The sequence below is a fragment of the Manihot esculenta genome, chromosome 11, assembly GCF_001659605.2.
Source record: "Manihot esculenta cultivar AM560-2 chromosome 11, M.esculenta_v8, whole genome shotgun sequence".
Classification (NCBI taxonomy): domain Eukaryota; kingdom Viridiplantae; phylum Streptophyta; class Magnoliopsida; order Malpighiales; family Euphorbiaceae; genus Manihot; species Manihot esculenta.
This window is the reverse complement of record NC_035171.2, coordinates 30,567-54,223: the sequence shown is the minus strand read 5'-3', so window position 1 is coordinate 54,223 and position 23,657 is coordinate 30,567. Positions and strand designations below refer to the sequence as shown.

Genomic DNA, 23,657 nt, shown 5'->3' with positions numbered 1-23,657 from the left:
TCGTTTGAAGTTTGAATTAGACTTAGCGCCATTAATCCAAATCCACATATGGAATTATAGTATTCAGTTTTGAGTTTTTAGATTTCAACTTTTTATATTTACAGGTTTTTTAAGGTAACATAAGGACTGTTGAAGGCTTAAAATTATTAAACTTGTGTTTAGAAAGGAGTGAATGTTTTTAAACTACGATTTTTATAGATTTTTAAAATTTTTTATTTTCAATTCATTATATTAATAGATTAAGAAAATTTTCCCTTGAAAACTTTAAAAATTTTTATTTTCAATTCATTATATTAATATTCATTTTATTTCAATAATACCCTAAACCATAATATACTATGCTAAATTTCCAAACTATTGACCTATCTATCCATTCTCTTCCCATATCCATCATGTTTTATTGATAAATGATGATCTGAAATTCAAAAAATAAAATTTTACAAGGGTTGTGTAAACTTGATCTGAGAGGAGGGTGTTCCTCTCCTTTTATTCCTTTCCTTTGCCTGCCACTGACGTGTAACGGCCTTATGGCCATTGGGCCACCTATCTTTGCCATACGGACACGGACGTACGAGAATATCAGATCTCTGCTGCATACGTAACGGCCATTTAATTCCCTCTTGGTACGCATGCGGATGGACCCATTAGACAGATGGGCTGGCTACTTCTTCTCCTCCGGACTAGACTGGAAGACGAGATTAAGGCTAAAGCCCAGGGGAGGTCCGATCTTAGGGCCGAATGGACTGGGCCGGCCCATCGAGAAGACTTAGAGGCCTCAGAATTAGGACTGTCGTTATGGACCCGGCCTCATAACGGGATGGTGAAATTCAGCGGTCATCAATTGCCCCTTTACCTTCTCATCAGTTATTGTACGAATGATGAGGGGGTAAATATCGAGAGTTATAATGACTGCGCCGCCCAAGGACAGTTTTCATCAGAACACCTCTTCGTCTCATTGCTGTTCGAAATTTTTAAATTCTCTCTGTCTTCTCCGAGCTTTTGCTTTCCTCTGCTTCTCTGTTCGTCTTGCTTGCTTTGTTCATCTGCTCTAACCGTTTTCCAAGTACGCTTCTCTTTTTACCATGGAAGGCCCAAAGCTCCCTGATGTCTTTAATCTTGAGTCTTGTATTACCCCTTCTACCCTGACTAACTTCTTTTCTCGGAAGTATTTGGACACTCCCCTTTACCATATTCGAGCTCCCTACCAGAACGAGAGAATTGTTCTTGCCGATCCTTTTCCTTCCGGCTTGGTAGATCCCCAGAAAGATCTCAGTCTTATAACGACCCGAAAATCGGACCGCTACCGGCGCTAGGATCCAGATCGGCTTAAGGCCGCCGGGACCCGTAGCAAGCCTGACATGCAACCTGTAAACCTGTTTAATCCCATACATGATCAACAATCATACATAAAATTTAAAACTTTTCTTTCATACATTCTATCACACACCAAACTCAACCTGTGCATGCACTGAACATATACATAATCATAAACTTGACCCCTCAGTGGGATCTCATCAATGCCCCTAATGGGTGGCATAACAAGTGTTGAGTTGGCTAAACATGGACATCAATAACATTAAGATCATGTTTCAAAAAGGGATTACATTATACTATGGTCAAGCACACTTCTAACCTCAATATCGTTACATTACATGTCTATACATCATTATACAATCTGTCATGTCCACATTCTAACTATTACATACATGACTTCATTACTCTTCTTGACTTCTCTGTCTAACCCGTACCTGCAAACCTGGGGAATTTGGGAGAGGGGTGAGCTACTAGAGCCCAGTGAGCAGAATCATAAAGCATTTAAAACACATGCTGTAATGGAATGCATCACATCACAATTAATCATATCAAGGATGAACTTGTCACCATATAGCCCTCTACATATTCCAATCATGCCAGGGGTGTAGTGCAGGCCACACCTGGTCTTTCTCTTATACATAACATAACATAACATACATATTCCATGGTGCCGGGGGCGTAGTGCAGGCCACTTCCGGTCTTTCTCTTACATAGTGCCAGGGGCGTAGTGCAGGCTACATCTGGACTTCCATATCATATCATCATGTCATAACATATGAGGGCTAACGGATCATTCAACATTCATCCACATCAACAACATATTATGCAATGCAACATATTCGTGATTTCTAATGCAAACAACCTAAAATATCACATGGCATCCGTGATGCATGAACATGCTCAAAACTGATTTATTTATTTAAAAGCATAAGAGTTATTCCACTCACCTCTGGCTAGCTCTGACTTTGACTGAAGCAGCTGACTCACTGCTGAGGTCCTCGGTTCCTCGGGTCCAAACCTATATAGGTGGACTCAAATGAGGGACCAACATACTAGAACATAACTCTAAAAAACATCCCTCAAAAACCCCCTAAAACATCTCAAAACATCCATGCAAGAACATGCAAAGGAAGGCTGGACAGGGCACTTTCGGCGACAGGTTCAGCGGCCGAAAGTCCCTCCATAGCTGAAAGTCAGGTAGGTTCGACGGCACCTTCGGCGGCTGAAACTCCCAGACAGAGACGAAACTCATGCATGTTCGGCGGCACTTTCGGCGGCCGAAACTCCCAGACAGAGACGAAAGTCTCCTTTCGGGGGCAAGCTTCGGTAGCCGAAGGCTGCCTCCACAAGAGGGTTCGGCGGCCGAAAGTTTCTTCGGCTGCCGAACCTGGTTTCTCCCAAAGGGCAGAAACTCAGTTCAAACATGCACAATCGCCTCAAAATCATACCATCATGCATTAAGCTCAACCAAAACATGCACACAAGCTCCTAGGGGTCTTAAACTAACTTAAACCCCAACTACAACACACATACACAAGCATTTGCAAGCCACATTGTCCATAAACTAAAAAAATCATCAAAACTCACTAAAAACCTACACATGCATTTCTACCCCATAGATCTTGCATAAAACTTATTTAAAACATACAATGAACTTAAGATCGGCTCTTACCTCTTGAAGATCGAGAGAGAGACGACCTAAAATTCGAAGGTGGGAGAGACTGGATTCTTGAACCTCCAAGCTCCAAAACTTTGCTCAAAAGCTTAAATCTTCAAAACAAGGTTAAAACAAATGAAAAACTTGAAAGATCTTGAGGAAAAACATCAAAGACCAGTGAGGGACGGCGGAGAGCTCACCTTGGCCGAAAATGGGGAAAAGCTCGCCCGTTTTTGGCTAAGGGACCCTTTTATAGTGGCTGGCCAGGCCACGTTCGGGGGCCGAATGTGCCTCCGCATGCATGCCATGTTCGGCGGCCGAACTTGAGATTCGGCGGCCGAACCTGGACTTCCCTCACTTATGCCTTCGGGGGCCTAAGGCTCACCCGAAACACATGCGTGTTCGGCGGCCGAACTTGGAGTTTCGGCGGCCGAACCTGGGCTTTCCTCCAAGGTTGTTTTTATTCAAAAACTCATTTTCGTTTTACTTAAAATCATCAAAAACATTAAAACATTTCATGAAAACATAGTTTTACCCTTCTAGAGGTCTCCGACATCCGAGATTCCACCGGACGGTAGGAATTCCGATACAAGAGTCTAGCCGGGTATTAAATGTCTAATCTTTTTCATCAAACAACGAGACTACGGTCTGACTTTCCCCTTTACTCCATTCTTCATCGAGGTCTTCCAGTACTTCGGGATAACCCCCCGAATGCTGTCTCCCAATTCTATTTTGTTTATGTGTTCCTTCGAATCCATCTGCTTGAGCTGGGGATTAACGCCCACGGCTCGTTTGTTTGTGACCTTTTTCCGTCTCGTTAGGGCAAGTCAATGCTTCTACTACTTTGCCCCCCGTGGCGGGTTGTCTATCTTCACGAGTTACAAGGATTCCATAAAGGGCTGGGTAGAGGGTTTTGTGGTGGTGGAGTTGAAGAAAGACTCCGGTCTGTCCTGGGGGGTGGAACTCGACTGGGAAGATGTCTTTCTGGGTTGCAACGACCTGCCCCAGCTGAGTCTCTCCGAGCAGGTCGGATTCCTTCGACTGACTTTTGTTGATAAGAAGTATGATGTCGAAAAATGTATGTTTGCGTCCAATCTTCGGGATATCCAGGACGTGAGTATTTTCTCTTGTTTAACTGCTTTGCTTTTTCTTTGTGATTTTCACTGAAGGCTATTCTAATCCATTTTAGTTTTGAATCTTTGCAGCTTCCGATGTGAAAATGGACCAGATCAAGCTCCCAAAGAACTTCACGCTATTTAGGGAGAGCATGAATGCTGCATTGGATGCCCTCCTAGCTGGGCGATCGGTGGGAGAGACTGCTCAGAGGGTGGCTGAGGTCATCTCCTCTAGGTCAGCTAGCCGGCCTCCTGCTCCAGCTTCTGCTCGAGCTTCCAAGCCGAGCTCCTAAGGTAGCAAGTCTTCCAGGCCATCCAGCTGCAGCAGATCGAGCTCGACTCCTTAGTCCTCCCAAGCCCCCAAGTCTCAACGGGCTTCTACTAAGGGGGCGGAAAAGGCTCCAAGGGTCACCTCTAGGCCAGCTGAAGGCACCGAGCTGGTGAGGACGAATTCTGCCTTGCCTTCTAGGGACGTTCCCGAGGAGAGGCTTGAGACCTCCGTAACTAAAGAGAGGGCTCCGGAAGGGGGGATGGAGGTTATCCCGGCTGGTGAAGGTGTCCAGGAGGCCCCTCTTGAGGTTGCCCCTGTCTCCGAGGGGATGGAGCCCAGACCGATTGATGATGAGGGCGCTGTAGAGAAGGTCGGGAGCAAGCGTCCTGCTCCTTCTGAAGCGCCTGCCCTGGCTTCTGTCCCTAAGAAGTCTCGGGCCTCAAGGAGACCAGCTCCAGCTCTGCCTTCCCTCGAGAAGAAGAAGGAGACTTCTGTGGTGCCTTTGCTGTCTGCTCCCGACAACAACATTTTGAACGCGGAGGATATCATTCATTAATCTCCGGCAAGCGTGGTTGCAGAAATCTTACGGGAGCGGATGTTCGGTGGGTCTGTAACGACCCGGGAACCGGACCGCTACCGGCGCTAGTGTAACAGCCCGGCCCTTTCACCGGCACTGTTACCGTTCACGGCCCAGGGCTATCCCTCGCCTAGCCTGTGCCACCTCGGGCTTTCCACTGGCGTCGTGAACAGCTTTTAACATCCATTCACCCTCACGGGTTCCTGGCAGGATTTGTCCCCTTGGGTTCTCGCATCGCATCCTTCCCCAAGTGGATTTGGCCTAAATTTCCCTTTGGAAATTAGGTCGCCTCTCCCACTACTCGAACCCTTTACCTCCCTCACTTCACATGTATATGGACGGCCCAATTTGTGCAAGCCATCCTTGGGCAGCCTCTCATCAACTTGGGCAGTAAGTATCATCTAGGGCAATACTTTTCAACTATAAAAAGACACATAAGGAGCCTCCCCATGCTTTTTCAAGACCCTCTTGGATACACCTACGGGATTGCAAGTGACACCATCTCTTCTTCTTCTTTTCTTTTTATTTTTTGGTTTGTTTCAGCCATGAGTGGCTGAAACCTTTTATTCTAGTTGAAGATTGGTTGAAACTTTGGTTGTGAGATCTGAATATAAGTTGTTTATCTTTTGGTTATTCAATATTTATGCAATTTCATGTTTGATTCCATTATTGCTTTGTTATTTTGATCAAAATGGCCACTTGATTCTTGATTGCAAGGTAATATATTGTTAGTTTGAATAATTTTGAGTCCGTAATTGCTTGGATTGTTTAAACACAAGAACACTTGGTGTAAAAAACTAAGGAAATTGTATGATCTAGCAACATCTCCATGCGTTTGGGTAGCTAGGATTGGATCTCTCTATTTCTTAATGCAATTGACAGTTGTTTTGATGCCTAAGGTCCAAGGACGTTCCTTGGCAACTTGTTGATTATTAATTAATTAGAGGACGTTCCCTAATTGGTTTATGATTAAAGAGAGACATGGTGGTGAGAAGCGTCTTCCATCTCCATAACTAATCTATTGAATCTATCAAGGGAAACTAAGTGTCAATGATCAATCCCAACAACTGAAGTGGATCCAACTCTTCAACTAGATATTTCTCATATTTGATTTCCCTTTTATTTTTATTGTTTGCTTATTTAATTGTTTTCAGTAGTTGTTTAATTGAATCAATCTCAAAACCCCCCATTTTACTTTCAGTCTGTTTGCTTTCAACTTTATCTCGTTCCAATTTATTTTGCTTTCAGTTGCGCTTTCAGTTAATTCTCTTCATCTTGTTGAGAAAAATAAATAAGTTTTCAATTCTCTGTGGATTCGATCCTTTACCACTATCTGCAATAGTAATATTGTTGATAATCAGAAATATTATTTTTGACTGGTTTTGACAACCGCGAGTCACTAGCACTATTTATCGTTGTCCCTTCCTATGGTGTGAGAAGTGCTAGACTGTATTAATGAAATGATGAGATGAAAGCTCTTAATGATATTCATATCTCTTATGGGTGATGTATAAATTGCAGTATACACTTGATGATATCACCTGTATAAGTGTGGAGTGAGGCTGCTTCTATGAGATTGTGGCATAATCTCTAGAGCATTTATGAACTACCAGATGCGCGCATGACCTATTAGCGCAAAACAACGTTGACAATAAGATCTGTGGAGTATTATGAGAATGATGGGATATTAGGATACAAAAAAGAGTTTTTGGTTCATAGAAACAAAAGTTTCACCAATTACTCTATATGTTAAGTCTTATTAGTCTAGGTGTGGTTCACAGTCCAAAAAACACCAGATTCGAAACATATACATTAAATTTCTAAAATCCAGCTATGAAAAATCTTTTGAAATATGTAGGGGATTGTTGCAAAATTAGTTTAGATTTCATAGTCGTTAAAAATTTTATGGTCGTCGAAAATTTTATGGTCATTAAAGATTTTATAGTCGTTGAAAATTTTATGGTCGTTGAAGATTTTATGATTGTTAAAGATTTTATGGTCGTTGAAAATTTTATTAGTGAGATTTTTTTGCTGTTACAGGTTTGATATTTAGATCTAATATTAAATTTGACTATTATACTTTTATTATATTATCTCAAGATTTTTATAACCGTTTACAACGGCCATTTTTTTCACTATAAATAACCTCCATGTTATAGGCAATTCCATTTTTCTACTTTATTCTATTTTCTCTATACTTGCTGCTAGGTTATAAATTAGAGATAAATATTTGTTGTCCTGATCTTGAAAATTAAATCTCAGAAAAACCTGTTTAATCCTGAGATTACAAAATAAATCTTTAAGGATAATGTCCAATACGACTAATATTTTATTATTTTATTCTATATTTTCAACAACCCTGAACTCTAAACTCTAAATCCTAAACCCCAAACTCTGAATTCTAAACTCTGAACCCCGAATCCCTAAAAGCCAAAACTTTGAACCCTAAAATTCTGAATCGTGAATCGAGAACTCCGAACTCTAAAAAACCCTAAAATTCTAAAAAGCCCTGAACCCCGAACTCAGAACTTCGAATCCCGAATTCTAAACTCTAAAACTCCAAAATTTGAACTCTGAACCTTCAACTCTAAACCTCAAACGTCAACCCCCAAACTCTTAAATTGGGCTAATTAAATTAAATTTAAAATATTAAATTAAAATATAAATATTGATATTTTTGAATCTATTGGCATTGCTTGTCCGGAGAGTTCAATCCCAAATATGTAAAATTGTACATGGAAATGAAAGCAACTTTGCTTCGGCCACGTATCTAAACGTTGGAGCACTGAATTTGCAAAAAGCGACAAATACGGAGACGGTACAAAAATGAGGACAAAATATTATTTAAAAAATGAAAATTAGAAAACCATTGTTAATGACTTTGAAGTGGCTTGATGGTGTGAGAGAGTTTTATATACATATATATAATAATCACTTTGTAATAATCGAGTCATTGTCTCAACTTGGCCATAGCTACATCCTTGCAATTTTCCATAAAATGCTCCAACCTGTATTCAAAATCTAGAAACTTTCAAAATACTTTTTCTCCTTCTCCAGAGCTTCCCTATATATCAAAACATTAGACAGCAACATCCTTCTCTACATATTCTGAAATTGCAACAAGCTAGCCCACCTTCTTCATGGCAGTAAGTGATTATATTTCTTTCTTTCTCTTTTCCTTTTCATTAAGTTCGTCCTCATATATATCTATTACATGCATGTTTACTTTTCTGATTTTTAGCATAACTAGATTTTGTCTTGTGCAATTATTAAGCAGCTTGAAATATCAATACCTTTTTTTCAATTGAAAAGAATGTGTAGGTGGTCCAGAAAAGGTTGCCTTCATATATAGTAGATAGGGCATTAATATTAAAATATTAACTTTAAATTCACAGCGTAGATTTCAGTTGTTTAATTGGATTTATTTTAATCGATTCTTGAATATGTCTAATTAAGAATTTGTTTGACGCGCGGGGCATGGCTCATAAAATTTTAATTTTTAATGGGAGTAAATTAAATAAGATTTTTATTTTTAATAGAATACTACAATTAATTTCTCAAACTCTTTCAAAAAAATAAATTTAAAATTGTTAACGGTATATTTTAGTTTCCTAATTGTAAATGCAGAATTAGTGAATACTTTGATCCACCTAAGTGAAGTTTCGCGTTAGCGAATCCCTCTCATAACTGTAAATGTCATGTTGCCTCCCAAAATGGAAATGTTGCCTCTGCCTTCCATAAAATAATAATATCCATTTTAGGCATGCTGAAACAAGTTCAACGTATGTTATCTTGCTCTAATAAAACAAGATTATTTTTCAACTAATCATCCAAGTGCAAATTAAGGTTGATTATAAGGCAGCTGAGAAGAGATGGTTTGTCATTAAGAGATTGAAATGATTTGTTTCTATCGATAAATAAGGATTTTGATTTCAGAATTGTAACAAATGGCTTCGTCACACTCACAGCAGCAACCTGCCCATGTCCCAAAATTCGGCAACTGGGACAATGATGATATACCTTACACTGCATTCTTTGATAATGCACGTAAAGAAAAGGCCAGTGTCCCTATAAACCCTAATGACCCAGAGCAGAATCTAGAGGCTTTCACGTATGGGAATGGGAGAGTCGATTTGAGTTGTGGCCACAGTCAAAAGAGTATCTCCTCAGAATCTGGGAGTTCGCTGTTGCAGGCTACAGGTTATCGACGGGAAAAATCTCAGAGGAAGAAGAGTTGGGCTCCTGAGGGAGTAGGTAACAATAATAGCTTTTCTACATCTGTTGCCCTTGCCCCGCAACATTCTAGGCAGAAAAGTGGAAGTCATCCACCTGGTGATGATAGAGTAAGTGCAGTGGCCTTTTATTTCCTGGTTCTAATATTGCTTGATTCGTGGATAAAAGCTCTGCATTCGATTTTTGATTCTTTAATTTGGGTGGTAGAATCAGCATCATAGGTCAACTTCAATTCCTCAATTTGGAGCATGGGATGAAGCAGATACCACTTCTGGAGAAGGTTTTACTGTAATTTTCAACAGAATAAAGGAGGAAAAACAAAATTCATTAGCCGCAATCCCATCACTACCATCCTATTGTCCCGGGCCTCAAAATCAAAGAAACCAACCTACTTCTTCCTCTCAATCAAAGGTGATTAACCATTTTCCCACCATGATTTAAATGACAAATGCTTAATTAATTCCATTTGCTGTTAATTTTAAGATTAACAATTGATTATGATTTATCATATCCTGCAGCTTTGTTGCTGTCTATTTTCTTGCGGAAGCAAATGAAGTGACCAAATGGTTTCGCTTCTCTCATGGCTTGTTTCTTTATTTTTTATATACACACGCGCATCTTTGAACCATTGCTGCATGAATTTTGCAATTGAAATGTTGTTCTTTTTGTTATTGTTCGTGTTCTTAATCTTTTTAATTTGTGATAAAATTACTGTACAGATATTTTTTATATAATCAACTCTAATGAGATATATGAGCTATTACAATTCTGGATAAAATCTTGCTGTAAATGTATTTACTTTTACTTACAATATCTATCATTTTCCAAAAATATATAAGATTATGTAATGCATATACAAAGTAGCTTTCGGCCCTTCCTTTCCTGCGGACCAATAATAGAATTCTAAATTCTATACGGCGATGTCATTTTTACTCATGGCAATTTATTTTTTAATCAACTTTAATTTATTTTATAAAATATCACTAAATTAAAAATTAATATCAATAAAAATATTTTAACTTAAATGAAAATTTAATGTATATTATATATAAAAGTGAAAATAAGGAGAATAATGAGTTTGACAAAAATAGCCTTCACTATTTTTACTATTGACATTTATATTTTTATATTATTTTACAGTTTGTAGAATTTTAAAATTCTTAGTTCTACTTGAATTTAACTTCTACTTATTAAGTGTTTTTTTTTTTATCATAATTAGAAGTAATTTTTTATAAAATGTAATGAAGTAAACTCAAAAAATTATATGTAATTCTTAAAATCCATTGGCAAATTATCAAATTTTATTAAGAGAATTAACTAAAGAATTAGATATTCAAATTTTTTGCGAAAAAAATAAATTAAAATTTTTAAGATGATTAAATTCTAAAGCGCACATGTATATAGAAAGAGGCAGTCTATTAATATACTAATAAAAAATAATATGGAAAGAAACACTCTATTTAAATTTTACATATTAAAATATACTTTAAATTGATATTCATTTATAAATATGTTATTTAAGTACTCAAAATTTAGTCGGGTGATAAGTGTATTTAAACTGTTAGTGAATCTGTGCTCCATGTGCTGGTTACATGCCCTTTTGCCAAGAGGGTATGGCTTGCGTCTTCGATTGGATGGCTTTTTCCTCAGTCGGCGTCATTTTTGGCATGGTTGTGCTCAGTTTTGCAGCTGGTGAGAAAGGAAGACCAAGCTATGGTGGTAATGATCTGCTGGGCTCTTTGGCAGGCACGGAATGATGTGGTCTGGTCTTCGAAGTGGTCGAGCCCTGCTGCTGTGGTGTATCGGGCTAGGACAATCCTCTACGATTGGTGTAATGCGCGACACGTTGATGACAGTTCTTCTGATGCTGTGCCAGCTCCTCCACCGTTACATTTCTGGGTTCCACCGCTTCAAGGATTCTTGAAAGCTAATGTAGATGCAGCAGTCTTCCCTGATGGCTTCATTGGAGTTGGTGGAGTGCTTCGCTCATATGATGGCTCTTTTGTTGGCGCTTGTCAACATAGACTCCTTGGTTACTTCTCTCCTAAAATAGCTGAGCTAATTGCCATTAGAGAAGTTCTGAGTTGGATTAAGAGGCTGTGTTATGATCAGATAGTGTTGGAATCAGATGCTCTTACGGTAGTGAAGGCTTTGCTTTCTTCTTCAACTTCTGATTTTTCTAGTTTTGGATCCCTTGTTGATGATTGTAAATCTCTAATAGCAGAGATGAATTCAGTATCTGTGAGTTTTGTTCCTCGATCTGCCAATAGTGTGGCACATCTTATAGCTAGAGCTGCCTCTACTATTTCAGACAGGATGGAGTGGCTGAGCACCCCTCCACAATTGATTGTTCATGCTTTGATGTTGGACTTCCAAATTTGAATGCAATTACATTTTTAGTTCAAAAAAAAAAAAATTTGAGAGATCTCAAATTTTATTCTCTCAATTTTTATTTTAAAAAAAATATATATATATTATTTAAATTTATATTTATAAATATATTGGGCAAATTTAAAATCTATTAAAATAAAGAATTAGATTATATTTTTTTTACATAATTATTAAATTTTTAAGCATTTTAATGTAACAAAAATATAATTTATTTACAATCTAGAACGTATATATAAGTGGAAATTAGAAATAAAAAAACTATAATAGCATTTTATATAACAATGAGTGACTAATTTATTTAATTAAATTATTAGTATTAATATTTAATTTTCATATAATCTCCTCAATATTAAATTTTCAAGGTACATGTAATATTAATATATTCAAATTATTAATCTTGACAGTAATAATTTTAATTATTTAAAAGCTAATTTTATAATTAAGTAATAAATTTTTATTTTATTTAAATTATTGATATTAATATTTAATTTTTCAATTAATTTCCTAAATATTCAATTTTCAATAGTTCCAAATAGTATTAACTTTTCAAATTTCATATTAACTTATTTATAGAATTATAATTTTAACTCAAAATTTATTTTCTTCAAGTTATTCTAAATTTAAAAACCTATATATTGATTGTGTGAAAGTTCTATTTCACATAAGATTTTTTACTTTAAGTTGGGTAAAGATAATTATTATCATTAGTTAAAGTACTCATCAAATTAAAATCCTATATAAACTGTAATACCCAGCTAAACCCTGGCATCGGAATTCTTACTTTCCGGCGGAATCTCGGATGTCGAAACCCTCTAGAAGGGTAAAATATATTTTTATAAAATGTTTTTACATGTTTTTATAGTTTTAATGAAGAAAGAAAATTGAGTTTTGAAAGAAAAAGTCATGGAGGAAAAACCTAGGTTCGGCCGCCGAACATTGAGAGCTTGTGAAAGCTCTTTTGGCCCCGAAGGTGATCAGGCCAGCCACCTATAAAAGGTCTCTTGTTCGAAAATAGGCGAGTTTTCTTTCTCTATTTTCGAGCATAGGTGAGATTTCGCCCTCCTTTGGTTGATTTTATGTTTTCCTTCAAATCCTTCAAGTTTTGATGAGTTTTCACTTTCTTTTGAAGATTTTTGAGCTAAAATCAAAGTTTTGAAGTTTGGAGACCCCCGAAGCTCGATTTCTCCCAATCTCCAAGTTTGGATCACCTCTCCTCTCGATCTTCAAGAGGTAAGCATAGATCCTCACCTTCTTTTATGTTTTAAGTAAGTTTTGAGGGTTTTAAGGGTGTTTAATACATGTTTAGAGTAGATGTAAAATGTTAGGGTTTATGTTGGTTTTTTTGTTAAATGTATGATAAATGTGATGCTATGTGATGTTTGTTAGGGTATAGGCTAGTTTTATGCCCCTATATGTTGAAAATGTGTTTATGCATGTTTTAGAATAGATGAATGTGTGTTGGGAAGTTTGGATGGCTGAATGTGGGATGGCAGAATCGGATTCTGCCCCCCAGAAGGATCCAGGTTCGGCCGCCAAACCTGCCAGAGGAGGCAGTTTTGGCTGCCTAAGCTCGCCCCCGAAAGTTTGGACTTTCGGTTCTGGAGGGGAGTTTCGGCCGCCGAACCTGCCCCCGAAAGTGCCTGACTTTCGGATCTGGAGGGACCTTCGACCACCGAACCTGCCGCCGAAAGTCCCCTGCCCAGCCTTCCTTTGCTTGTTTCTTATGCATGTTTTTTTATGTTTTGGGGGGTTTTTGGGGAGTTGTTTAGAGTCATGTTAGAGTATGTTTGGTCCCTCATTTGAGTCCACCTGTATAGGATCAGACCTGAGGAACCGAGGTGACTAGTAGTGAGATAGCTGCTTCAGAGTTAGTTGAGTATCAGCCAGAGGTGAGTAGAACACAACTCTTTTTATTTCAAAGTAATTAAACTTTTAAGCATGTTCATGCATCATGAATGCCATGTATGTAATAGGTTGTATTGCATTAGAATTCACGAATATGACGCATTACATAATATGATGTTAATGTGGATGGATATTGGATGACCCATTGGCCCTTGATTTGATATGATATGATATGATACGGTATGTTAGAGTATGTTTGGTCCCTCATTTGAGTCCACCTGTATAGGATCAGACCTGAGGAACCGAGGTGACTAGTAGTGAGATAGCTGCTTCAGAGTTAGTTGAGTATCAGCCAGAGGTGAGTAGAACACAACTCTTTTTATTTCAAAGTAATTAAACTTTTAAGCATGTTCATGCATCATGAATGCCATGTATGTAATAGGTTGTATTGCATTAGAATTCACGAATATGACGCATTACATAATATGATGTTAATGTGGATGGATATTGGATGACCCATTGGCCCTTGATTTGATATGATATGATATGATACGGTATGCAAGTCCAGGTCGAGGCCCATTCTATGCCCCTGGCACAGAGTAAGAGAAAGTCCAAGTCGAGGCCCATTCTACGCCTCTGGCACATATGGATATGTTATGTTATGATATGTTAAGCGAAAGTCCTGAGGAGCTCCCATTGTGAGTCGGGCACATTGGATTATGTAGAGGGCCATTGGTGATAAGTCCATCCTTGATGTGATTTGTTAGTGATGTGATGCATTTCATGAAAGCATATGTTTAATAAACTGTTTTTATTGTTCTGCTCATTGGGCTTTTGTAGCTCACCTCTTTCCCCTAACCTCCAGGTTTGCAGGGTCTGAGATAGCTCTGGAGGTCGGCTAGAGGCTGATTTATGCTATGTAATAGTCTAGTAGTGGACATGTATTATGATGTATTGTATTGTATAGAGGATTAGTATTATGCTTGGCCCTAATGTTGATTGTAAATCCCTATTATACATGATCTTTATGAAATGTTTTATTGATGATATATGATGAGCCAGGCTTGACATATGAGATGTTGACCCAACTGGAGCATTTGATGAGGGCTCTAGTAAGGAATTTTATATTTACAGTTTTAGTGCATGCACAGGTCAAGTTTGGTATATGAAAAGTTTAAAGTTTTTATGAAAATGTATGATCATGTATGGGATTTTACCAGATGTACAGGATGTATGTTAGGCTTGCTACGTGTTCCGGTGACCTTAAGTCGATCTGAATCCTAGCGCCGATAGCGGTCCGATTTCCGGATCGTTACAGAGTGGTATCAAAGCCCTAGATTTATATGGTCGGACCTAGAGTGTGTCGGGCTCATAGATGTTATAGAAGGGCAAGCACAATAGGAAAAATCATATCCACTAGGATAGGATGTAGAGTCCTGTCTTGATGATGATGTGTAATGTCATGATTATATGCATGTGAATTAATGATATGCTATGTATGATGCGGGTTCATGTGTTTCCACATGAACCATGTGATGCTAATGTTTTGTGTGATATGTCATTTTTCAGAAGCAGGATGAGAGGCTCACGTCGATCCGCTAGATTGACAGGAGCTCCATCAGAAAATGAGGGCATGGATGCCCGTCTCCCTGCGTTGCCAAGGGCAATGTCTTGTAGATCAAGTAGAGAGTGAACGTCAAGGGATCCTAGAAGGTCTTTTAATGTAAGCAGGAGGGGAACAGTTCAGGGTGGAATGTCAGTTGATGTGAGGGGATCAGAGGAGGATGAACAAAGAAGAGATGGTAGTCTGGGCATGAGTATGTCTGAAGAGGGTATGGGAGAGTCTCAAGGAGGCGCTCAGGTCTCGGGGTTTAGTTACCCACCCCAATATCAACCCTTTCCATAGGGCCCAGGGTATCCGATGAGGGTACATCGGATTACTCCAGCTTTAACCCATATCCCTCCTTCATGCCTTATCCTCCTTTTTACCCGCCATACTCACAATACCCTATGTATCCACCCTCACCCTTCTACCCAAATCCAGTAAACCCTAACCCAGGGAATGCTGCACCTCCTCCTCCACCAGCAGAACCTATAGTCCCTGATATCCAAACACCCAAACCTAGCTCATCTGTGGGGAGCAAGGAAAAGATGACAGATTACTTGAAGCTGGATGCTCCCAAGTTCAAGACAGGTGATGATCCGTTTGAGTACCTCAAAACGGTCAAAATGATAACAGATAAGCTGGGAGCTAGTGATAGTAGAGCCATTCAGATAGCAGGATTCACATTGAAATGTAAGAAAGCACGGGAGTGGTTTAAAAATTATGTGGACCCAAGATTGGATAGCTTATCCTAGGAGGAGTTTGCTAATGAATTTGCCGGATGGAATTTTCCAGACAGTTCTAGGGAGCTGAAAGTTATAGAGTTTGAGCAGCTGAGGCAGACAGAGGATATGAGTGTTGATGAGTACACAGATAAGTTCCTGGAGTTGCTGCAGTATGTGGGTCAAGCATATGACACAGATCAAAAGAAAGCTAGGAGGTATACCATGAGGCTTGACTCGCGGTTGTCGAAGCCGGTCAAAAATAACCTTTCCGGTTATCAATAATTTTACAACTGCAAATAGTGGTAAAGGATCGAATCCACAGAGAATTGAAAACTTATCTATTTTTCTCAACAAGACCAAGAGATTTAATTGAATGAGAAACTGAAAGCAAGTAATTGAAAGCGGAATAAAAGTAAAGTGCAATAAAAGTAAAAAGGGGGGTTTGAGATTGATTTGATTAGCAAACTACTGAAAGCAATTAAATGAGCAAGTAATTAAATAAAAGAGAAATTCAATATGAGAAAGGTCTAGTTGAAGAGATGGATCCACTTTGGTTGTTTGGATTGATCATTGAAACTCATGTTCATTTGATTGATTCAATAGATTAGTTATGAAGATGGAAAACGCTTCTCACCACCATGTCTCTCCTTATGATTAAATCAATTAGGGAACGTCCTCTAATCAATTACTAATTAACAAATTGCCAAGGAATGTCCTTGGACCTTAGGCATTAAAACAATTGTCAATTGCATGAAGAAATAGAGAGATCCAATCCTAGCTATCTGATAGCGGTTGTCGAAGCCGTAAAAAATAAACCTATTAAACAATCAACAATTAACTTGCAGATAGTGGCAATAGGGTCGAACCACAGGGAATTGACACCAAATATTTTCCTAATAATGACTAAGGCAAATAAATAACAAATAATTAAAAGAAGGGGGTTTTGTTTTGATGAATTAAATCTAGAAAGCAAGAGAAAGCAATAATTTAAATAAGTGAGAATATCAATGGGAAAGAGATTCTAGCTGAAGTGTGAGTCAATTTCATTTTGTTCAGAATTGATCATTGACTATCTAAGACTCCTATTTTATTTCAATAAATTATTTTTGATTGTGGAAGACGCTTCTCACAACCAAATTCCTCCTTAGTTCTAGTTTGATTAAGAAACGTTCGCCAATCAAACACTAATCAACAAGTTGACAAGGAACGTCCTTGGGGCATTTAGCATCGAACAACTGTTGACTGTATTAAGACTTAGAGAAACCCAATTCTATCCTTGCCAACCGCGTGGTCAAGTCTAGATTATGCAACTGATTATACTTGTGTTCAAATAATATAAGCAATTACGGATTTAAATCATTCAAACAATTTATTACTCAAGCAATTTAAAAGCAATGGGCCCTTATTGATTCTAAAAGCAAAGTAACAATTATAGAAAAGATCAAGTTGCATAAATATTGAAAGCAAATAAGAGTTTAACAATGGAGTATTAAATCTCCCAATTCATCACAAATCTGAATTTCCTCAACTTCAATTAGAAAGATTGGAGTTTAGCCACTCATGGTGGACAAATTACACAAAAGAAAGAAGAAAGAAAGAAAAGGACAAGCTGCTGTATTTTCTGCAGATTTCCGAAGATCAGCTGCCCCTTTGCTAGTTTGGATGCTGCCCTTTTATAGCTGGAGAATTCCAATTCCAATTTGATTAGGGTTTTGAAATCTCAATTTGATTTGGTCTTCTTTGTAGTCTTTGATTCCTCCTTGGATTTTGTATTTTGTTGTAGATGAAATTCTCTTAGTAGAAGGACATCCTTGTAGCTTTTGGATATGAGCTGACAGTGTTTGAAGTGAATTTGGGCTTTTATTCTTTTTAAATTTGATTTTTTCCTTTTTCCCGCTCTGCTGTCAATTTCTGCTGTCATTGTGATTGGGGCGGGTGATTTGGGCAAATCACTTGCCCCAATCGCTTTCTGTGAGTCTGTCCAGTTTTTCTGTCTCTGCAAGTGATTTGGCCAGTCTTTCTGTCTTTGCAAGTGATTTGGCCAGTCTCTGCGAGTGATTTGGCCAAATCACTTTGACCCAATCACTTTTTCAGCTTTTTCTGCACTTTTTCTCCAATTTTCCAATTTTTTCCTTTTCTGTAAAAACAAGATAAAAACCATAAATTAAGCTGAAAAATGTGTAAATAAGTACTGATAAAGATAATAAAAATGTGGCTAATTTATGCTTGATCAAATACCCCCACACCTAGCTTTTTGCTTGTCCTCAAGCAACAAACAACTTAGTTAATCAAGCCCCTTTTTCTTTTGAGCCTAAGTACCACTTAATTAGCCCCCCTAGACTCCCAAATTGAAGTATTACAGTATGGAGTACATTCACCAAGGTTGTTCTCTCTTTTCCTTGTTTCCCCTCACCTACTATGGTCAAAAGAAAGGTTTTTGATTCCATCATACTTATTCTCTTTGTATGAGCTCAATGCAACCTCTAAGAGTGACTTGCCCTTACTTGATCATTTTATTTTATTTTATTCAGCAGCACTTTTTATTCTTGCCTGAAAAAGTCACTAACCTTTTTACGCGAAGGTGCATATTGGTGATACCCACCCCCAGTTACTCAGTTAGTCACTTGTTCAAGTGGCTACTAGCTCTGTTCATAGCTTATTTGGCCATAGGAACAGGTTTTATGATTTGTGCTTTTGTGCTGGTTTTTATTTTCCTTTTCTTTTTCATAATAGTTTGGGCAAATCAGCTCATAGGGAGTTACACCAACTTTTTATTTATATGTGTTTATGTTTTTATTTCCCTTGACCGTAGTAAATTTAGAGATTTAATTCAAGAAAAAAAATTCCTAAGTGAAGGTAGCATACTGTAATTAATTCAATTTAGGCTTAAAGGGGTGGAAAATCAATGGGGTCATGAGATAGATAGCTCTTTTAACCTTGTTATCTATGCTGAGTAGAGCAAAAGCTAAGATAAAATTCTGTGTGTGTGTGCAAAAAGTGAAAAAATGTGTGAAAAAATTTTTGGTGTGTGTTATAGGGTAAAAAAATACAAAAAGAAACAAAAAAAAGCAAAAGATAATGAAATCAATGCAAAAATAACCTAACAGTACCCCCACACCTACTGCAAACATTGTCCTCAATGTGTAAACATATATAAAAAATTAAAAAACAATTTAAAAAGGAAAGGGAAAGGAACTTCCTGGCCTGTGGGTGATCTGGGTAGGTGATTTGGGCAAATCACCCGGCCAAATCACTGCCTGTCCTGGTCTGGAGGCAGAAAGTGGTTCACTAACAGTTGCAACAGGTGCTCCATGTTGTGAATTCTGGTCTCAATTCTGTTGAGACGAGCCTCAACTGTCTGGTTTGGGGCTGCATCTTCAGGGTCTTGATGTGAGTCCTGTTGGGGTGCAACAACAGGTGGTTCATTTACTGGAGGTGCCTACTCTGTTTCCCCTACTGTTCCATCTGCTGGGGCAGGCTGTGCCTTCTTCTTTCTGAATACATGCTCATGGCGTGGTGTTAGAGGTCCTGCAGGTGAAAGAGAAAAAATGTCCCCCACTTCGCAAAGCAACCCCATATCATCTAAAGATCGTAGGTCCAGGGGGGTTGGCTTGTTAATGGGGGTGAGATCAGTATGGGCAGGGTGTAAAAGTTTCAGGTTCACTGCAATGGCAGTGATCAAGTGCCCAAGGATCAGGGGGCGGTGGTACTGGATAATGCTGGATATTTGGGTTGTAACCTAATAACCAAAGTGTAGTTTCTGGTGGTGGCGCATGCACCACAGTATGTATAGCTCTATTCTGGTCAGGATGTTGGGTGCATCCTTCCTCCCAGAAAATGTGTAGGCTAGAAACCTGTGAATGTATTTCAAGCTTAGGTCTTTGAGGTACAGGTCCTTAGACCTGGTAGGCAAGTAAGAATCAGGGGGGTTATCACATAATTCCAGATAGGCAGTGCTGGGATTGAATTCTGCAGAAAAATCCCAGGTGGAGTCAGGGCATTCACAGCCCATGGCAGTGCCAAACTCTTATAGGGACAAGCGAAATCGCTGTCCCAATAGCCTAAATCCAATGATGTCAGGTGTGTGTAGGTTGTACATGGCTGGTCTATCAAAATAGAAAGTAGTGAAGAACTCATGAGTGAGCTCAGTGAAGGATGGAAGGTGGAGGAAGAAGAATTTGTCCCAACCAATAGCAGAGATGAAGTTACGTACCTGGCGTTAGAGTCTCAGTTCTTGAAGAGTGCCAAGGTGAATGTACTTACCTGGGTGGTAGGGTGTAGAGGAAACTCTGTCTAGCCTAGTCCTTTTGGATGCCTTGTTGAACGTCAGGGTCTGAGTGATGTGATCAGGGTGGGTTGGTTTGGGCAAATCGCTGGGCAATTTGTCTTCTTCTTGGCTTATGAGAGGTGTGGCACTGGGTGTCTCTTGTTGTCGCTCCGGGCTTGGTGATGGTGGTGATGGTGTTCTTGGCCGTTTGTGGCCATGGCTGGTGGACGGCTTGGTTTCTTCAGGCGTTTCGCCTTCCTGGGTGTCTGTCGCAACGGATGGGGGTGAAGGTGGTGGTGCAATCAACGACGCCCTAGTTCGACGGCGATATGTCTGGGCTGCTGGATTGGCGGTGTTTCTTGCTTCGTCGGCCGCTTCAGTGTCGGCTGCTTCAGTGTCGGCGTCGTTGGTGAGGGAAGACTTGAAAGAGAAGGAGGAGATGAAACAGAAAGAGATAGCGTGAAAAGGAAGAAAATAAAATTATTTAAAGTGATTTGGGGTAGTTGAACTGCCCTGATCATTAAATGCTGAGTCTCTGATTTCTTGACAGGGTGATTTGGTTAGTGATTTGGGCAGATCACTTGGCCAAATCACTTTCTTCCTTGCTGTTGCATGGCTGGTACTGTTCACGCCTTTTTCTGTTGGTAGGCGGAGTTGTTGATTTAGCCTGGTGATGTGGTCAAATCACCTGGGCAAATCACTTCTTTGGTGCAACTGCCTGGTTTGATCTTGCTCTTACTGGGGTGATCCCTGTCGATGTGGGCTGTCGATTTGGGCAGATCACTTGTCCCAATTACTTGTGGCTATGGTACATGCAGGCGATTTGCCCCAGACTGGGCTGTGATTTGGGCAGATTGCTTCAGCTGGGTTGCCTCCCAGTAGTGCCCTATGTTGGACCTAAATGTCCTAATCCTTGTTTTGATGATTAATAAACAATTGGTGTGCTACTAATTATCTTCAAAGGTGTTTGTTTTGAGCTTGCAGGTTCCCTATTGAAATAAATGAAATTGCTTCAATCACAAAAGTGAAATGTGCCATACATGGAAGCATACCACAAGAAAGGGATAAGAAATTATTTTATACTTTGATAAATTCTATTCATTGTGAATTTCAAGTAATTGATTGTGATGGCTCAAGGTTCTTTCATTTCTAAAAGTTCTTTTAGATATGGCCAATTTTTTGAGTACTTGACCTTCAGGGACCAAAATGAAATTTTCCAAAAGAAGTGCTTTTGAAATTATTTTTCATCAAATTGAAAGATCTAAAAATATAGGTTACAAATATTCAAACGGATTGAAAAATGAATTTTTATAGCCTAAGTTATGATTTTTCAAAGTTTTAAAGAAGGGATTTTGTGCCCCCTAAACACAACTTTCGGCTTCCGAAAGTCAGGGACAGAAACGAAAGTCCCATATGTTTGGCCGCCGAACATTGACTTTCGGCCGCCGAAAGTGGGTTTTCAACCAGCCCCCTAAGTGTAACCTTCGGCTTCCGAAAGTGAGGGACAGAGACGAAAGTCCCACACTTTCGGCCGCCGAACATTTAACCTTCGGCCGCCGAAAGTGTGTTTTGGGTCTGCCTCCGAAGCCTAAAGTTTGGCTTCCAAAAGTGAGGAACAGAAACGAAAGTCCACCATGTTCGGCCGCCGAACATTGAGTTTAGGCCGCCGAAAGTTCAGTTTTAAAGGAATAGTTTCTTCGCCCCAAATGGTTCGGCCGCCGAACTCTAAGCTTAGGCCGCTGAACCTGAGTTTTTCTGGGCACGGTATAACGGTTATTTCTGAACATAAACGGCTCTATTTGCATTTAATACACCCCCAACGGCCATATTTATGATAGAACTATAAATACAACTTGTTTTTGTTGTTGTGAGGTTACAACAACCATCTAAGCAAATATTTATTGAGATTACAGCATTTTTCATTCTCTCTCTCTCAAAACCTTGAGCCAAAGTATTGATTTCTTGAAAGCTTGTTTTGAGTTGTAATTGATTGGCTTCTCTGAGTGAGTAAAGGTTGATTGAGAGATTCTGTTGTTGTGAGTGTGGCATTGAGCAAAGAATTGCTCTAGAGTGGAAAAAGAGATTTGTAAAGAGCAAAGGCTTGCTCTAAGATTGTAAGTGTTTTGATCTTCACCCAAAGAAGATTTGATAGTGGAGTTGAACTCTCAAGTGGATCTTGAGGAGAGGACGTAGGCTTGGATAGCTGAACCTCTATAAATCTTTGTGTTGATTTTTCTCTTCCCTATTCTCTTCTAATTTCTTGTCTTTGCCATTAAATTTTTATAAACCCAATTCACCCCCCCTCTTGGGTTGCCTCAAGGGACAACAAGTGGTATCAGAGCTAAGTCTCCATTTCTTGAAGATATAATTATCTTGGAGTAAAGATCAAATGGCAGCCCTCAATTCTCAAGAAGGTCAATCGGTTGTGAGACCACCTTTCTTTGATGGAAATGACTTTCTATATTGGAAAAATAGAATGTATTATTTCCTTAAATCGGAAGGAGTTGATTTGTGGGACATTGTAGAGAATGGGCCTTTCTTTCCCACAAGATTCATTGATGGAAACCAAGAGCAAAAACCTAAGAGTGAATGGAGTGAGCTAGAGAAGAGAAGGGTAGCCCTCAATGACAAAGCCATTCACATCTTGTTTTGTGCTCTTAGTAGAAGTGAGTACAACAAAGTATGCATGAAGTCCACCGCCAAGGAAATTTGGGATGCTTTGGTTGTCACTCATGAAGGTACCAATCAAGTCAAGGAAAACAAGATGGAATCCCTCATCTATCAATATGAGTTGTTCAAGATGAAATCCGATGAAACTATTAGCCAAATGTATGATAGGTTCATTGAGATCATTGGAGGGATGAAATCTCTTGGGAAAACATCCACAAATGAAGAGTTGGTGAAGAAAATCCTAAGATGTCTACCTAAAGAATGGCTACCAAAGGTAACTTCCTTAAAGGATGCCAAAGACTTGACCAAAGTGCAATTGGATGAACTCTTGGGGAATCTCATTGACTATGAGATGACTCTAAAGAGAGAGCAAGTGGAGGAACCTAGCAAGATGAAAAAGAACATTGCTCTAAGGGTAGCCTCCGAAGATATTAGTGAGGAAGAAGAAGAGATAAGTGAGGAAGAATTGGCCTTGGTAACTAGGAGAATAAGGAAGTTGCTTCTCCAAAATAAAAGGTTCATCCCAAGGAAGAATTTTAGAAAGGAAAAGGGTGAATCAAGCAAAAAAGAAGTAGTCATTTGCTATGAATGTAATAAGCCGGGTCACTACAAAGTGGATTGTCCCAAGTTGAAGAAGCCTATCAAGAAGTTCAAGAAGAAGGCCTTCAAAGCAACATGGGATGAGTTAAGTGATTCCGAAGAAGAGGAGGTTGGTGATGAAATTGCCAACATGTGCTTCATGGCTCTAGAGGAAAGCTCCGATGAGGTAACTACTCTTGATGACTTTACTTTAAATGATGATGATGTTGAGTTTTCATATGATGAACTTGTAGGTGCTTTAAAATTGATGAATGATGAGCTTGAAAAGAGTCATAGGAAAAATAAAATTTTGAAATGTGAGTTAGCTAGCTTTAAAAAGGAAAGTGAGAACTCACTTAAGGAACCTTTACCCTCAAATGATTCTTTACAAAAATCCTTAGATGAGCTCT

General features: G+C 38.9%; 1 protein-coding gene across 2 annotated transcripts; it reads left to right on the top strand.

Moving 5' to 3' along the window:
• Positions 1 to 7,958: 7,958 nt before the first annotated feature.
• On the top strand, positions 7,959 to 10,080 carry LOC122725058 (RPM1-interacting protein 4-like). 2 transcript variants are annotated; one of them, XM_043961516.1, is made up of 4 exons: positions 7,959 to 8,080; positions 8,906 to 9,277; positions 9,381 to 9,578; positions 9,686 to 10,080. In XM_043961516.1, exons 1-4 carry the CDS (start codon positions 8,075 to 8,077, stop codon positions 9,719 to 9,721), a joined length of 612 nt encoding a protein of 203 aa, XP_043817451.1. In that variant the 5' UTR covers positions 7,959 to 8,074; the 3' UTR covers positions 9,722 to 10,080. The 2 variants fall into 2 exon arrangements, with proteins under 2 accessions (XP_043817451.1, XP_043817450.1); XM_043961515.1 differs by having other exon boundaries at positions 9,375 to 9,578.
• The last annotated feature ends 13,577 nt before the right edge of the window (positions 10,081 to 23,657 follow it).